We start from the raw sequence: 18,161 nt of genomic DNA, 5'->3' as shown, positions 1-18,161 counted from the left end.
AGCCATATTTAAAAATCACAACTGACACTGACGTTTTCCCTTAATAATTGAATCTGTCTCTTTCTGGAAACATCTGAAAACCTCTGTTACGTATAGTTTCTTTCTTGGAGCTGAAAGTAGGCCTGCTCCCTGTTCCCCTCATTCCTGGTCTGACTCCGGTGCCCCTCCGTCATTGGGGTCCTCCTGCAGACACTGAGGGAGACCACAGCCTTCCCGGGCAGCTCCTTTATCTGTCTCTTGAAATAGCAGAACGTTAATTGTTTGCTTTTAATTATATTTTTAGGAGCATTTCAAAGGATTATTATCTTCTTTGTCATACCTGGCCCATTTCCTGGTACTAAACTCAAAATAGCATCCGATCCTGTTGGTTGCGTAACACACCGAGTCATCATTTCTTCCTTTTGCTGTTGGGATAACCTGTGCTCCCGGCAGCTCCGATGGCATCCAGCCGCGCTCTTACACAACTGCCGTTGTGCTGGTTCCCAGCTCTCGGGGACGGGAAATCGGCCCTTCTGAAGTGTGTGTATTCAGTCTCCTGAGATTATTAAGTGCTACCAAGCAGAAAAAATACTGGATGTAAAAACCAGCGTATGAGGTAACTGTGAAACTAGCATGAGCTTTGGGATGGCTCATCTTTTCCCGAAGAAAATTTGCTAAGAGAGACATCTTTCAGGGAAAGATTGAGATTGCATAAAGTTTAAGATTCAAAAACAAATTTAATTAAAAAAATTTTAAATTGAAGTATACAGTTGACTCACTAGAACTTCAGAATTTATAATATTGTAAAATGGTTGAAATTTAATTGCTCATTGAATGCTAATTGAGCTGTTCTTAAATAATTTTTTAGTAGGAAAAGTTTTATAGACTGCTTTATGAAATGCTAATTTATGCTAATTAGCATTTGAAAGGTGCAAATAATTTACCTTTCTAATAATCTGAGTGTTCATACCCTATTTACCTTGTTCTTGTTTTGTGTAAGGACCCTACGCTTCTTGTCTTTTATTTTAGATACTTCACATAAAATGTAATGTTAAAAAACTTTCAGCCCCTTGAGAAAATGTCTTCAGTTTTTAACTATCAAATTTAAGAATGATTATCATTATTTCCAAAGAATTAAGCATATAGGGGAAAAGTGCTGATTCTTGCACTTTAGGATTAACTTGAGCAGGAGACGAGTCGTCTCTCCGCCTCCCACCCCCACCTCCCAGATGAGCGTGTTTGCGTTTGCTTGTTTCTCCTTAGTTCCTACATTGTTCTTCCAGGCCGGGCGGACCCCGAATGCCCTCTCTCCCATCATTTTATTTTATCAACGTGTGTGTGTTTACAGCGCCTCTTACAGTCACAGGAGGGTGTATTTACTAGTCCATTTTATTTGTGCGTTTTTTAAAATTTTTTAATGTTTTAAAAAAGTTCTTATTTATAGGTTAGAGAAAGAGGGAGAGAAAGAGCATGCAGAGGGAGAAGCAGACTCCCCGCCAAGCAGGGAGCCTGATGTGGGACTTGACCCCAGATCTCTGGGATCACAAGCCAAGCCAAAGGCAGATGTGCAGCCATCGGAGCCACTCAGGCATCCCTTTATTTGTGTTTTTAATGTGTAGTATCTCTCTTTTTTTCCCTTTAATGACATGTTATATTTCTAAAAAATAATACCTTTTAAACTTTCTGTTGGCTAGTGTGACTTTTAAGTATGATATTTATTTGCTAACATTAACTAACTAACAGAATTGTAAAGCAAAGCCTTGCCAGATGTTTTTGGGGCCTCCGTCCCCTGACGTACTAACACGGACGTTATAGACAGGCGCGGGTCGTAACCACTTGCCGTGTGCTTCCTGGGATGCTTCGGGGCTCATGAGCTTGTGGGATGTTCCTCTTGTAATTTACAGTCAACTCACTCTGTGCACCCTAACTTAGTCTGCATGTTCAGTTCCCAGTCTGTTCCCGTTAGCGGGGGGAGGCCACCCTCTCAGCCGGGACTTGGCATTTTCAGAAGCTGGACTCAGGAGTGCGTATGTTTCAGGCCCGGGTTTGACCGTAGAGGCCTTTACCCTCCTCTTTGTGGTTCTGCTCTCAGAAGAGCCCACGTCCCGCAGGGCAGTGCCCTGGGCGTTTTCATAGGGCCGGCGGAGAGAGGACACGCCCGTCCTCCTCTGGTCTCTCCCCGCTCGGGAACCTTTGCGCGCTGCCTTTCCCATAGCTGCATTCATGTCCTTTCTCTAAAGTACTAAGTGAAAGGCGTTCGTGATGAAAAGAAGAGCAGGGAGAAGAGGAGGTTGAGCGTCCCAGGGACAGGGACAGGAGCAGCAGTCCCAGGTAGGAAGGAGTTACTGACCCGCGCGCCTGTGCTGTTCGTCTCCGTTGCAGCGTGGGTGCGCGGCGATCGGCGCTGCGCCAGGAGAGCGTGGACGGGGTGCCGCGGGGATGCGCAGCCAGGAACCCGGAGCAGTGCCCGTAGGTGCTAGCTGGGCGCGCCAGGCAGAGGGCAGCTTGTCCGCAGGCCTGGGTGGGAAGCGCTTCCGGAACATAGAGTGCGGGCCTGAGGTTGGCGAAGAGGTCGGGCGGGTGGACAGAGCCTAGTTTATCGGCTGCTTCCTGGGCTGTATTCATTGTTTTCTCCATTTTTATCCTGCGTGTGGAGTAGATCACTGTACCCTTTTAACCGGGGGCAGTAGCATGACCGCATTGGCGTTTAGAAGGACTAGACCCCAGGAAGTCTGAAAGGCGCGTTGGAAGGGCCAGTCGCAGGGAAGCTCTGCAGGGACTTCTGCTGCCGAGGGATGAGGGGACCCAGAACCGACTGTAGCACCGGGAGGGGGCTCGCGGCTTTGTGCGCTGTGGCAAGGAGGGCCTCTGGGACGGCTCTGGGCCTCTGTCCTGGGTAACGTGGGGGGTGGAGACACTACGAGGTGTGAACCAGCATCTAGAAGGAGGGCTGGCGAGGGGAGAAGCAGGTTTGAGCTGAAGCACGTCCATGGGGTACTGCGGACGTGCCGCAGGCAGGCGGGCAGGACGTGTGGCCGACAGGGACGTCGGTCGGAGGTAGGGATTTGGGCGTCCCTGGCATTGTGTGGTCAGGGTTCTGGGTGGGAATGAGACCTTCTGGGCGGGGTGTCTGTTGGGCGAAGGAGAAGGCTGAGAAAGAACGGGAAATGGGAAGAAACACAGGGACGTTGACAGGGGTTCGCCAGGCAGACGAAGAGAGGACCTCACGGAGGAGTGTGCGGCACTAGTGTGTGGTCCTCAGCGCCAGCAAGTTGCACAGGGGCCAGACCGTGGCCACTGGTTTCGGGACCGCCTCCTGGTGTCCCTGGAAGCAGGGCAGGAGCAGCGGGGGACGGAGGGGCTGCGGCCGGGGAGGTCCTCCGTTTCTGTCCTCCTCGGGAAGCTTGTCCTCTTGTCCTTGACGGGAGCCGGCAAGAGGCTGAGGGGAGGGTCTGCTGGGAGCGCCATGAGACTGCGGAGACAGGAGACCGGGGGAGTTTAGAAGTCACGGTCATTTCTGCCGCCAGGATCTTGGAAAGGAAGGCGTGAGCCTTGGGTCGCAGTCACCCCACTTGACTTGTCGCGGTTGGAGAAGATCTTCTCAGAGGGACTTGCTGTTAGATTTCCTTACTGATCTTTCTTTCCTTTTTTTTTTTGGTCAGATAAACATTACCAGCTATTGTTTTTTCATTCAACTTATTTCCTGACGGTAGACCTGACGCAGCTGTCTGCTTGCTCCCCAAGTGTCCTGTCGCGTGCACCCGGGGTGCGTCTTCGAGCCCCTCAGCCTCCCCTTCCCCGGACGTTGAGGCCGGACCGCCCGCTGGAGGCGCCTGCCCCCCGCACCCATCCCTGCTCTCCGGGTCGGCTGTTGTCTTCGCAGCAGTGAGTGTCTGTGCTCCGGCCCGTGTGAATGAAACTCAGTGTACTTCAGCAAATTTGTATGTTTCAGAAGTCCGAGAATGCACCTCTCTGACGGGAACGTCCTATTTCCGAACAGCTTTGGAAGAAAGAGGTTGTTCGGGATGGTGTCGTCCGTTTCCTTCCTTCCTTCCTTCGATCTTATTTATTTTTCCAAAAATTGAGCTGTAATTGCCATATAACATCGTGTAAGTTTAAGGTGTGTAACGTGTGGATTAGCTGTATTTATATATTATGATACGATTACCCCGGAGCGTTAGCCAACAGCTCCCGCCACGTGACTATTCCGTCTTTGTCGTCAGGGCAGTCAGAGGCGATGCACACGTTCTGCTCGTCCTGGAGCAGGGCTGGCCAGCTTCGCAGTCCCATTGTCAGAAGTAAAATTACATAGGAGGAAGTCGGCTTCACCTAATCATCAGTCAGCTTTTGAACCGGCTATAAAAACTAAGTCTGTATGTTCCAATTTATAAAATCTCATTAAAATAATATTTGGGGCTCAAGAAAGTCTGGTTTGAGCTCTTTGGTGGCTGACCCTTCCCCGGGCATGCTTTTGGGCAGGCCCTCAGGACCTTCTCCGAGCCGCATGCCTCTGGAACGTGCTGCCGGGTAGAGCCTGGTTCTCTAGCCGGGGTGCGTCCTGCTGCTTCCGCAGGGTCGGAGCTACTGGGCGGGACCCCAGCAGCCGCTCCGTCGGCTGTTGTCTGCGCCGAGAGCCTGGTTACTTCGTCGGGTGAGACCATCATTCCGAGTTCCCTGGTGACCCATAAAGGATCTTGAACTTCGCAGTTACACAGAAGTCATTTCAAACAGAAATTTGTATGAACCAAACGTCTCATAAAGGACGTTAGGCTCGAAGATTGAGGAGGCCCGTGTTGCGTGGAGCTCTGGGTGTTGTACGTGAACAATGAATCTTGGAACGCTTCATCCGAAACTAATGATGTAGTCTATGGTGACTGACATCACACAATAAAAGTATTTAAAAAATCACGAAGTCAGAATTGTGATTGTGCTAATTGAGCAGAAAATATTTATGGGAATATTTCAGGGATATGGGAAGACTTAAAGACATTCTTGCGTGTTTATTTGCTGGAACTCTACACAATCGCATGTTTGAAGAACAGTAACAAAGGAAATGACTATTTTGTTTAAGGCAAACGGGCTACAGAATTCTGTATACGGTATGCCCTTGAACAATAAATTCACCAAAAAGAGTCTAAGATAAATTACACAGTAAGGTCACGATCTTCCCGAAGAAACTTGAACTCTTTGCTCTGTTTCAGCTAATCTGCCGGTGCCAACCATCGCGGCGATCGACGGGCTTGCCTTGGGCGGTGGCCTCGAGCTGGCTCTGGCGTGCGACATTCGCGTGGCAGGTGAGGACGGCCCCGTCAGAGATGACGGTTTGCTCGCTCTCCAGATGCTTCCCGACGCTCTGCTCCTGCCCCGTGCTGAGTAGAATGTTTGGAAGGAGGCACCCGCTGGGCGTGACGGAGCGCTGTTGTCCCCGTGTGGGGGACAGTCTGCTGGAGGAGAGGGAGACGGGAATCGGGTCAGACAGGACTGAAAGTGCGGCGCGGGCCCTGTCCTTCTCCGATGGGCTTCCTCCTCTGCAGTGGGGGAAATGACAGGGCGGCGCGAGGATCCAGTGAGCGAAGCCGTGGCCTCTGCCCGGTCCTGGCACTTCAGTCATGTCAGCTGCGGGACCGACAACTTAATCTCTCTGGGGTTCACTTGCTTCTTGCTTGGCTTCCGGTGGGTGGGATGAGGCGATTATGAAAATAATACTGAGAACAATTAGTGCTGGCCCGTGCTGAGCGCTGCCCCGGTGCCCGGCCTGGCTCCGAGCCCCCATTGGATGACGTCACGCCACGGCCCCGCAGCCCTCCGTGACAGGCTCCGCGCTGCTGGCGGCCGCTGGGGCCCGGGGCCGTGGCCGAGCTGCACTGGAACCCAGGCGGTCCGGCACCATGGCCCACACTCCCCCCGTTCCGCCAGAGCCCCGCGGACTGCCACCATATGGCCACGTTGGGGTGACAGAAAGGGACCCTGGGCCTGAGGAGCGGGTGAAGCAGGCAGCAGGCTGTGTGTCACCGATTTTCCCCCGGCTCCCACCGTGACTCCTGAAGCAGCTGCCTGCTAACAGTGAGTCGGTGTGATTATGTTTCAGTCACTTTGGACTATTTCTTGGGCATTGTAGCTGCCGGTCCATGTGGGCTCTTTCCCCCTTTCTACTTTATTTTAGATTTCTACCTACTTGTCTGAAATCATGAGTTTTAAATGGAAAAGCTGAGGTACCCATAGTCCATTTCTGAAAGAGTGCAGACTGTGGGCGTTAGGGTGTGGGAGGGGGTCCAGATGCAAATAAACAATTAAGAGGTTTTCCAGTAGCCGTGAAAACAAAACACAGCAGGAGGAAGGAACCTGTCCAGCTGTCAGAATAGTAAATCCGTTTGTCAGAAGTAACCAGAGATTCGGCCCTGAAAAGCTGCCATATGTGACGTGGTACGTGAAGCTGTTTGATTCGCGGGACTCCTCAGGCCGCTGGAGGCCCTGCTTGTCCGACACAGCTTCGCGCCTCATCCCGAACAATAACGGGGCCTCAGCCTGCAAACGGGACTTGGCAGTGTCGGGTCAAATCATGCGGTTACAACCCTGGTCTTTCCGCGTCGAGGATTACTTCACTGCCGACCAGTTCTGAAGAGGAGGTGTCACGGGAATCCCTAATGTCTGTCATTTACAGTGTTTACCGATTTCTGTAACTAAATGCCTTCTGAAGTGACTTTTAAAGAGATTTGTGACACAGGTTTAATTAGTAAATAGAATATTTGTAGTTGATTTTAGTAACTTTAAAGTTGTAATATTTGAATCTGATGATACGGATTTTACTTAATTTTCTTCCTTCCTTTTTTAGCTTCCTCTGCGAAAATGGGCTTGGTCGAGACGAAGTTGGCAATTATTCCTGGTGGAGGTATGAAGTGTCCACGCCCGTTGATTTATTCTTAACAACAGGGTGTAAGGCAAAAGGGTGAGAATTGAAAAGGTGACATTTTGGGTGAAGAGACTAATACTGTATTGTTTGCCTTTGTAGCAAAGTCCTTACGTAAAATGTGCTCTTTTATTTAGGTGGTAGAGAAGAGGCTGGGTGTGTTGGGTGCTGCCCTGGTTTTGCGGTGTCACCTGTGCTTTTCTGTATTTCTTAATTTTTAAATTATTGTTTTCAGCCACATTTTTCTTGAAACATTGCACTGATACTTTGAAAGCGGCCTGCACACGGTCCGACCCTGCTGGAGGAGTGGGCAGGGCTTCCCAGGCTTCATGCCGGCTTTTTTGTTTCTGGGCAGCAGGACAAAGGTTGGGGTTAGTGGGTGGCCTGAATTTGGAGCGGAGGTCTTTCTTTTGTCATACAATAAAGACAGGTGAGCTGCCTTTGGGGAAGACTCATTTAAGAAAGCATTTTTCCAACACTGATAATGAAATCTTGTATCACCCAGTAAATCTGAAATTTTTGTTATTTTGTCCGATGCGAGAATTTGGAGCTACTTTGGTTTTCATGAAGTTGTTCTCTCAGAAAGTAGGGTTTATTTGAGATGTGCGCGTTGATGATTTATTAGTGTATGAATTAAATCACAGTAACAGCGTTAAAAAAAAAACTAAGTGTAAAAATTAAAAGCGGCGTTTGAACATTTTAGGTATGTTTGTACCTAGACAAGTTAAAATTGTGTGTTTAAACTTATCATTAGAAGAGTGCTTATCCTGATTAGGGTGGATAGGGAGAAATTAAAACACAATTCAGTTAAATTGGTGACGACCCAGGTCAATGTGTAAGACTCACGGAAAGATTTCTGCTTCAGTTGTCCGTGAAAACGCTAATCTTGTGGGTAAAAGCATTTGGTAACTGCCTGCTGGACCGCGCCGCTCCTGTTCACAGTGACTTACGGAGATGCTGGCAGGTGGATTTCTGTGGAAATGGATCCAATTGAAAAGAATGATCAGAAAATTAATCCTGGAAATAAAACAAGGGTTAGGGAAGGAGGCTGGTGGGATGTTTCTGAAATTCTTCTAAGAAGCGTTTGTTGGTTACTAGGGTACTGCTGACCCTAGAAAGACAGTGCCTGTAGTAGAATGGTGACACCCCCCTCTCACGACTCCCCCTGCCCCCCGAGATAGGTCAGCCTGGAACCTGTGAGTGTAACCTTATTGGGAAAAAAGGTCTTGGCAGATAAAGTGTTAAGGGTCTTGACATGACCTCATTCTGGGTGATCGGAATGAATGTCAAATCTGATAATAAGCGCCCTTATACGAAGAGACGAGGAGAAGCAGAAGGTCTGTGAAGACAGAGATGGAAGAGAAGCGTTCGCAGGTCCAGGAAGGCCAAGGATTGCCGGCGGCCACCAGAAGCTCGGAGCCTCTGGAAGGAACCACCCCTGCCAGCATCTCGTTTGGACTCTGTCCTCCAAAACTCTAAGAGGAGACTTCGGTGGTCTTAAGCCAGCGCGTTTGCGGTAGTATGTTACAGCAGCCCTTGGAGACTAATACGGTGGTGGTTAACGCTTCAGTGATGTGTTTCCGGACAGTGGGTTAGTGGGTGGCGGCGGTACAGGGCGGGAGGAAGATGAACTTGGTGTTTGGGACATTTGTCATCATCTCGGACATGAGATGTTGTGTTAAAAGCCCGAGAAGGTAGAACGGCCGCATGAGCCTCATGTTGGTGTTGGTTAGAGGGAAGCGGCCCGAGTGGCTGCACTGCAGAAACCCGAGTGCGAGCGCCCGCTCCTTCCCTCTTGGCTCCTGAGCCGCCCCCGCCTTTTGGGTCTGGGGACTAGCATCTTCTTTCCAGAGTACGGAAGTTGCTCAGGGTCCTCCTCAGCCGGGGACCTGTTGATTAGAACCCACTTGTAAGTTTGATTCATTTTGGACTGTGCAGTCTCATGATTATAATTATTTCTAAAATTTTTATTGAGTGAATTTGTGATAAAATTCAGAATACTTTACCATTTTCCCATCTACTTAGAAAGAATCGTCTTCTGTCTTTGTCTTTTTTCCTAAGTGAGTCTGAGGGGATGTGTCTCAGTTGTTCCTTTAATTAATGACACTTTCAAGTTCATCCTCGTGCACGTGCATCTCCGTCGTGTCGCACTTTCTGTCGAGAGAGGCGAGTCCTCTGGGAGCCACGTGCCGCTTCGATGGAGAAAGATGCAGGCATTTGCGTTCAGTTCAGGTTCGTGTGACGGTGACTCATGCACCCGAAGTCAGGCCCAGTTGGTTTTTTTTTTTAAACAATGCAGATTTTCTAAGGTCTGTTTAGTGGACTCTCTGAAGGGGGCGCTTCTGAACTCTCTGTGGAGAGGAATCCTCTGGTGGGTGTTGTGACCCCAGATATTTCCGTCAGACCCTTCCTTGTAGATGAGAATACCACCTCCCCCTCCTCCTTTCTTTCTTTCTTTTTCTTTAAAAGATTTTATTTATCAGAGAGAGAGGGAGAGAGAGCGAGCACAGGCAGACAGAGAGGCAGGCAGAGGCAGAGGGAGAAGCAGGCTCCCCGCCGAGCAAGGAGCCCGATGCGGGACTCGATCCCAGGACGCTGGGATCATGACCTGAGCCGAAGGCAGCGGCTTAACCCACTGAGCCTCCCAGGCATCCCCCCCCGCCCCTTCTTAAAGTTGGTTTTAAGTTGACAGACTTGCCTTGGCTCCTGTGATCCCTGAGATGTCGACTTTTGGGCAGTGAACTGCTGTAAGAGCTTCTTAGAATAGACAGTGTAGACTGAGTTTCTTTCTCCCTTGTTGGTGGACCTCTTAGCTAAAAGCAGATGCTGAACTTGCTTCCTGTTGTAGATGCAGCGTGGCCCTCGTCCCTGAGCCCTTGTCAGTGTCCACAGCTCCGCCGGTCATCCACTTCACGCGGGACCAGCTGTGACGGCCACCTTGGGGTAGAGAACGGGGCAGGAGCGACAGTACTGTGGAAACAGCAAATGCTTTGCTTTCCTCGTCATATGAAGACGGCGGTCAGTTCCTCAGGGTGCAGGGTCTGAGCTGCGCGCACACTGGAAACCGCGGTGCTGCAGGTCTGGTAGGGTTGAGCCCCTCCCGGCTCGTAGAGGCTGCGCTCCCCGCCAGATGGCCCTGGCCGTCCTGTTGGCATCACTTCTTCCCCTTTGTGATGACAGCTCACGGGGAAACAGTCGACAAAGCCTAGCGTTTCTGAAGGTTCCTTCTGTCCTTCCTTCCTTCCATTTTCACTTGAGCTTGAGCTCAAGTGATCATACGGTTCCTTTTAAGATATATTTTATAAATTTTCTCAAAACAAGTTAAATGAAAAATGGTTGTTTTGGGGAGAGTACTGTTCCTAGTGAAGACGAGCACTAGTGGGCCGTCACCGATAGTGTGACTCTTAGATGAGTATTCTAAATTTCAGTGTCTGTGAGGCGAGAGACTGTTCAGGGACGACTGTTGGAGGGAGTTAATGGAAAGGAGCGCGGAACATACTGGATCTGATTGAACTTCTTTAAATAGTGTTAGAGCAGATGTAATTGGAAAACTTAAACGTAACTAAGTATCATATACTCTAACCCGTGCTTTTACTTTCACTCGTAATGTGTATGTTTGATTATAGACACACACTATAAAATACAAAATACACAGTGTCAATGAGTGAAAGCACTAGCCAATCTGAGAATAATTAAGATTGTCCCAAGGACCTTGGCACAGCATCCTGAATTACACTGGGGGTCTCCGTGCGGCTCACAGCTCTGCTCCGGCCTCCGGCCTCTTCTCCTTACCGACGGCGGCTGCGGCTCCTCCGCTCTTCCCAGCGGCGAGCGCTCCAGCAGTGCACGCTGAAGCTCCCTTCCAGAAACAGCCCCTCTGAGGATACTGCCCTTTAACGCCTTCGCGAGAACCAAGCCAAACAAAGTCCAGAGGGTTAGAGTTCTCGTGACAGTGGAGGACATTTCTCGTAAGTGCGTGCAGAAAGCAGTGGCAGACGGCCTCGTGCCCGGCCTGTGCTTCTTGCCGCTTCGACTGGAGGACTTGGGGTTGGTGGCACGAACCCTCCGTGCTGCTCCGAGCACGTCCAGGCACCACCAGGACGGGACGCGCCCTGCTTTCACCGCCCCATGGTTCTCTCAGATCTCCTCCAGCTTTTTATTTTGGGAACACTCAAACTTCGGAACATTTGAAAGGCAGAAAAGTGATCCTCTTTATCTGCCTCACCGAGCCCTGCCCGTCCCCTCGCGGCCCCCATCCTGGGCTCGTCCGCACCCCGTTTGTTCCTGCGGAGCCGTTTCGGAATGAGCAGGTGAACCCAGGATGTGCCAGCAGCGCCTTTCCTGGGAAGAACAAACCCGTGCAGAACCACAGAACTGCCGCCACCCCGCACGAGATGAGCACTAACTTCAGGTTCCCCACGGGGCTCACCGTGTTTGGGGTGGGTTTTGGCTTTGCTTTTTCACTTCAGGATCGAGTTAATAATTCATGTTGTATTTGGTTAGATCTATGGGGTTTTACTGTTTTGTTTCTTAAATCTAGACCGGTCTTCCATCTCTTTGTTTTTTATAACACATTTTTTTTTTAAGCATTCGGGCAAATTATCTTACTGAGGTTTACACATTCTGGATATGACTGAGTCATTTCCTCAAATTTAGATGTAGGTGAAAATATTGAGCCAAGAACACTCAGTGGGCTGTGCTCCGTTTCTCGTTTTAGCGGTGACTCTCGATGGTAGGTTGTCCCGCTTTGGGGGACAGTAATTTTGATCCCTTACTTCATGGGGTGACTAACTAGGACTAACCTTTGAACATTCTGTTTTTAGAAACCTTTTAGGAAAATAATCTTTAATTACTCGGTTGGCATTGACCATTCCCCAAATAAAAGCAAGAGGAAGGAAACGCGAGAACTCGAGAACTCGAGAACTCCGGCGTCATGGGCATGGGGGGTGGGGGGTCCCTTCCGTCTGTCTGGGGGCCGGGCCCTGCAGGAAGGCCGCTCTGGGCACGGGGAGCAGGAAGGCCATTTAAGGTGCGCCCGTGAAGGAATGCAGATGTTTAGACCCTGCGCGCCTGTTGTCCTGAACACCGCAGTCATTTTGGAAAGTGTTGTTTGTAACCTTTGTTGAAATCCTCTTAGAATTCACGTCAGAATGGCAGCTGCTGCTTGCGAACATCCTTAGTAGTGACTCATCTTTATCCTGCGAGGGTGAATTTGGTTTTCACAAATAGCAAAAGACCTTTCTGTGCCCAGTCTGATTAATTAAGGTCAGACTGTTTCAGGAGGAAGAAAAGTGTAACGGCAAAACTAAGACCGCTTTTCTTACGAGGTTCCCCTGAGGTCGGACGTTTACCTGTGTTGCGAGCCGTGGGCAGCACTGCTGGGCTTCGTGCCCGCTCCCCGGCTGACCTCTGCGGAGGCCCGCTCTCTTGTTCTCTGAAGTTAGGTGCGTGCATTTGTTTGTTGGTTGGTTTATTTTAAGGATTTTATTGATTTTATTTTGAGAGAGAGAGTGGTGCACAGCGGAGAGGCGGAGGGAGACGCAGGCTTCCTGCTGAACAAAGAGCCCCATGTGGGGCTCGATCCCAGGACCCCAAGGTCATGACCTGAGCGGAAGGCAGGTGTTCCACGGAGCCCCCCGGGTGCCCCGTTAGGTGCATTTACTAACACGCTTCTTACTTGCAGACTCCCGTTTCTTTGTACTAAAAATGTGATTCAGGGGCCTCTTCTAACTGCAGTGTTTGGAGAGTTGCTTGTGGACTCCACACTGTGGACGGGCCATTGCGTTAGTCGCAGTGGAGGGAACATAGCGCGTGTGACTCGGCAGTGTTCCCTTCGAATTGCCGAGTCAGACCCGGCAGCAGAGAGCAGGCGCGCAAGAACCGTAGCTGCCCTCTGCTCACTCGCCGGACTCGGACAGGCTTCGGGCGGCTCACGACTGCGACAGAGCAGTGTGGCTTCTGCCCGCTCTCGGTGTGCGTTCACAGGGGCCCCAAGGTGGCTTCTCGGCTCAGTCTCAGCCTCCAGGCCCCCTGCCGTGCGCTTTGCTCACACGGTGCCCGAGGGGTGTGTGTGCTCGCAGGAAGCACTGGTCGCGCCGCGCCGCGGTCGGTCACCGGGTGTGCGGCCGTGACTGGGAAGGACAGGTCCCCGTGGCCGTGCGGCCGCTGCTCCACAGAGGGCCGGGGGCTTGGCGCCCAGCGCACAGGGACACGGGGCAGGAGCGCAGAGGGCTGGGGAGCGGAGAGGAAGGGGCCTGCGCCGGAACGCGGGGCTGGAGAAGGCAGCGCTGGAGGGACCGCGGGTGGGGGCAGTTGAGGGCGTGAGCCGCGCAGATGGAGGAGAGCGCTCCGGCCCGCGGCCTTGCCCCGACACTGGCACCGCGCTGGGCGGGAGGAGACTGGCAGCAGCTTCTGGCAGGGAAGCGAGGGGGTCCCCGACAGGCCGCCCGTGCGTCCACCCTGAATGAGAAGGGCCCCCGGCAGGGTCTCAGCAGAGGGCAGTGCGGTCGGAGGCTTTTAAAGATTTTTCTGGTCTCTGCGGCGAGGCCGGTGAGAGGCCGAGCCCGTGCCTGCGGGGGGCCTGTGGCTGCGGTTCAGGTGCAGGGCGCGGGGCTTGGCCTGGGACGAGGCGGTGGAACCCGGGTGTGTGCCGCGGTTTGGAGACTCTCCTGACGGAGCGCAGCAGTGTGTAGGACTGCCGGGATTCTGGCTGGAGTGACCGAGAGGAAAAGGTTCCCTTCAGCAGAGATGTGGGAAGAGCAGGTTTAGAAGACACAGTGAAGAGTATGGTTTGGTTAAAAATAATTGTCAAACATCCAAGTGCCGTATTAAGCAGTAGGTTGTGCAAGTGTGAAGTTTAGGAGAGTGCTGTGGGCTGAAAATAAAAGTATGAATTCAGTTTCTTCCTGGCATCCATCCCTCTGGTCTAAAAAAAAGAAAAAAAAAAATCCCAGAAAGGGCCATTGGCACAGCCAGAGAGAACTTCAGGAGAATCTTTCTTGTTCAAGTTTGGGAAATGGGAGCTGAGTCTCTTGCTAGGGACCGCTGTGGCAGGCAGAACCCGAAACGTCAGGAATTCAGAGGGAAGAGAACCTTTCTCAGTCACAAGAGCTGCTGTCTCAAGGGGGTGGGGGCAAGTTCCTGCTGCTTTATTTTCTCTGTCTGTCTGCATTTTGTCTTGGACATAGGTGTAGTTGTTGAAAGTGCAAGATAGAGCAAGGTGTAGACAACCCCAGGGTTGTGGATGGAGGTCCAAAACGGAGGAGCCCTAGGGCATTGGAAAATACCAAGAGATGGTCAAGAGTTGGGGACGCAGGACGGAGATCCCTTCCCGTCGCTTGTGAACTCCTGACTCACTCTTGGGCTGTGCGTGCGTGTGTCTGATTCTGCACAGAAGATCAGATGCTGAGGACTTGCACCGAGAGATGGGCCACTGCCCGGATCCGAAACTGGCCGAGGTCCTCACGAACATAGCGGCGCTGAAGCCACAGTCCACGGAAGGCTGGCTGGGATGTGTCGCCTGAGTCGTCTAGCACTGACCGAACGCTGAAACAGAAACGTCCAGGCCAGAATTACTCAGCGTGTGAAGAACCCGAAAATCCCAACTTGCATGGGAGAAGACATTGAACAGATGCCCTCGAGGACTGTAGATGTTAGAATGACCTGAGAAAGATTAAAGCACTTACTGAAGATGCTCCGAGAAGTTAGGGTGAACGCTCCAGGTTCCTCCTCTCCACCTGGCCCGTGCGCGAGGCTCCCGCGCTGGCTGTCTGGGAATGACGAGACGCCTCGCGCCTGACCCCCGAGAGGTGATCGCGAGCAGTTTCTCAGTCACATCGGTTCCCATTCCAGAGGAGGAGGAGGACACTGCAGACACCCCACGGGACACCCCACGGGGCCACGGCGCGGGTGTGATCCGGAGTAGAGGATCCGGCATGGCTGCGAGAAGCCAGCTTCGGAGCGACGGGAGAGTGGGCTGTCCCACGCGTCCCACAGGACAGTGCGGTGGGCTTGGTTTTTTGTTGTTTGTTTTTGCTTTGGTTTTTTCTTGTTAATTTTATTTGAACTCAGGAACCTGAGAGCAAGAGTCACATGCTCCAGACTGTGCCAGCCAGGTGCCCTGACGGGCTTGTTTGAAGGATTCCATGGTCTGATGCTGGAACCCACTCCCCGGAGATGAGTAGGAACCCGGCCTGGTCTCTTCAGTGAGGAGGGTTCTCTGTCTAGGGCGCTTATCCGTGGGAGCAGAGTGGGAGGGGGGCTTGTGCTCAGGCCACTTGCGGCTCATCTGGTGTCCCTAGATGATAGGAAGCACGTGCTTTTGGGCCTTAATTTTAGACCTTACACCACACAAGCAGGTGGAAATACAGCAAGTTTCAGAAAAGAAAGAAAAGATACAGAGTATCCGACTTTAGGGGTGACAAATACATTAGCCAAAATAAGAAGCAGGTGGATGGACTGAATACCGGATAGACACGACAGAAGAAAGAGGGGGAACATGAAGGTGTGTCCACGCGACGCTAGGCGGCACCTGGGCGGTACTGACACCCATTCTGTTATTATGACTTGTGTTGTTCCTGAGTGGTGGTTTGCCGTAATTTTTCTTATTTTTAAGATACCTTGAACAGCTCTACTTTATAATTGATGCGCAATAAACTGCATGTATTTTTAGCAAAAATATTTGGTGAGTTTTGACGTTTGTATACCCGTGAAACCATTAACAGCTAAGAGAATAAATATGTCACCCCCAAAAGCTTTTTCACACAACAACTGAACCACTCTCTGTCACTATAGATTAGTTTTCACGGTCTAGAATTCTATGTAATGTAATGGTCTCTGTAATCTTTGCCTGGCCTTTTTATTCAGCATAATTATTTTGATATTCATCTACTTTGTAGTGAATTTCAATACTTAATTCCTTTTTACGGCCGAGTGACACTGCATTGTATAGGTATACCACAGCTTGATCACTTTGGATAGATGCTTGGCTTATCGCCAGTTCTGGGGGTCTTACGAGTGAAGCTGCTGTAAATATTTGTATATATTGTACACATTTGCTTATTTGTTGTATGGGTAGGCCTCCATTGCTATAAACATTCCCTCTTCGAACTGCTTTTGCTGTGTCCCAAGATTTTGAACTGCCGTGTTTACATTTTCATTTTTACTCAGATTTTCTTGATCTCCCCTTGATTTCTGTGGTGACCCTGGGATTCATATGTGACATGTCACGTGCACGTACCAATTTATATTAAGTTGTTGTTCACTTATGTTTGAACACATTTCAGAAGCACCACATTATATGTGTACAAAGTCATATTTTAAACTTTTTAAAATCTTTTTTATCCCTTAATTAATTAGTTTTTGTAGATACAATTACTTTTACTATTTTTATCATTTAACCTTTATACTACCCATATAAGGGATTGACTTACTACCTTTACTATATGTTCGCTTTGCTTTTATCACTGAAACTTTCTCCTATCATGATTTTCTTATTTCTAGTTATGGATGGCCTCTCCCTGCCCCCCACCCCCACCTTCTTAAAGAAGTCCCTTTAATATTACTTGTAAAGCCAGTTTAGTGATGATAAACTCTGTTAAGTTTTGTTTGCGTGGGAAGCTCTTTAACTCTTCTTCAGTTCTGAAGAACTTTGCCAGATAAAGCATATTTTAGTTGTAGGATTTTTCCTTTCTGCTATTTGAATATATGTCAGGTCACTCCCTTAAGACTTTGCAGTGGTTCTGCTAAAAAATCAGCTTATAGCCTATGGGTTTTCCCTTATACATAACTATTTGCTTTTCTCTTGCTGCTTTTAAGATTCTCTGTCTTTAATTTTTTTGTGTGATTTTAATTATCATATGTCTCAGTGTGGATCTACCAGGGTTCATCTTGTTTGGGGCTCTTTGTATTTTCTGGACATGAATCTCTCTTTCCTCAGATTTGGGAAGTTTTCAGCTACTATTTTTTTCAAATAAATGTTGTGTTTCTTTCTCCCTTTTCTTTCTGGGACCTTATAATGTGAATTTAGTGTGTTTGATTTCTGTCTCGCAGGTCCCTTAACCAATCCTCATTTTTAAAACTCTTTTTTTCTTTTTATCCTTCAGTTTAGTTGTCTCCCGGATTGCTGATTTGTTCTGCATCGTCCGCTCTGCTGTTTACTCCCTCCAGTGTGGTTTTCTTTTCACTTATTGGATTCTTTAGCTTTGATAGCTTCTTCTTTACATTTTCTTTATCTTTTTTGAAGTACTCAGTTCATCAACTTTTCTCTCAAACCCCACGAGCATATTTAAGACTGTTACTTTGAATTCTTTATCAGGTGGATTTATTATTTCCATTTTGCTTAGTTCTCTTCCTGAAGTTTCGTCTTGTTCTTGCATCTGGGTCACATTCCTCGATCTTAGCTGTATCTGGGGGTCTCGTCTCTTCTGTGCGTCAGGTGGCTTGGCTAGATCTCTTGTTCTTCAGTGTCATGGCCTCCTGTAGCAAGCTTCCTTTGGGTCTGAGGAGCGCAATGCCTCCTGGTCACCAGATCCAGGTGCTCTGTGGATGTCCCCTGACTGAGGTGCGTGGGCCCATCTTGCGATGGGGCAGTGACTGCTGCCGGTGTGCTGGTGAGTGGGGCTGGCCTCTGGAGGGGCTGGCTGAGAACCCCGGGTTGTGTCTGCTGTGGGCGTGCTGTTGGGCAGATCTGGCTCTCAGCCAGCTTGTTGCAGTAACTGGCCGCGTCCACTGTGGACACACTGGTGAGAAGGGAAGTTCCCCCCGTCGGCTTGCCTGACTGGAGCTACAGAGGGCTTGCTGCTCGGTGGGGCTAGCTCTCGGCACAGCTGGCTGCCAGGCCCCAGTAACACCTGCTGTGTGCACACTGGTGAGGGGGCTCGCGTCCCAGGGCAGGAGTTTCTTTGGTGTATGGGTCCTAAGCAGGCTCAGGCGGCTAGATGACCCCTTCCCATCCTCATGGCAGAGTGCTGATCGCTCTGGGTGGTCCTGATCACGGTTGCCCACTGTGTGTGCTGGTGAGGTGCAGCTGCGTTGGTGGGTGCCCACCTGGCGCAGGTATGTTCTCAGGGGAATGCCCGGGGTGGGGGGGCAAGGGATGCTACGAAAGTAGATCGAACATCTCAGAAGTGGCTCCCACAAGCATCTAGTGAGGTAGACCGAAAGAGGGCATGGGCCATGGCACCACCGACTCTTCTGTTCCTGACAGAGCACCTACACATTCCTGCCTCTGTGGCACATGCCCTAAAATTACTCAGTAAATCTCCTTCATATATAG

At 50.2% G+C, this 18,161-nt stretch overlaps 1 protein-coding gene across 4 annotated transcripts in view; it reads left to right on the top strand.

The window, feature by feature from the left end:
• Nucleotides 1-18,161, top strand: part of AUH (AU RNA binding methylglutaconyl-CoA hydratase) — a 132,053-nt gene that overhangs the window by 53,811 nt on the left and 60,081 nt on the right. For all 4 annotated transcript variants that reach the window (XM_032308997.1, XM_032308996.1, XM_032308999.1 and 1 more), the window contains 2 exons: nucleotides 5,181-5,273; nucleotides 6,812-6,868. In XM_032308997.1, coding sequence (XP_032164888.1) covers nucleotides 5,181-5,273; nucleotides 6,812-6,868 — 150 coding nt within the window. The remainder of the gene's footprint in view (nucleotides 1-5,180; nucleotides 5,274-6,811; nucleotides 6,869-18,161) is intronic.

This window comes from Mustela erminea, chromosome 12 (assembly GCF_009829155.1).
Source record: "Mustela erminea isolate mMusErm1 chromosome 12, mMusErm1.Pri, whole genome shotgun sequence".
Lineage (NCBI taxonomy): Eukaryota > Metazoa > Chordata > Mammalia > Carnivora > Mustelidae > Mustela > Mustela erminea.
The sequence above is the reverse complement of the archived record's forward strand: the minus strand, read 5'-3'. Positions and strand labels throughout refer to the sequence as shown.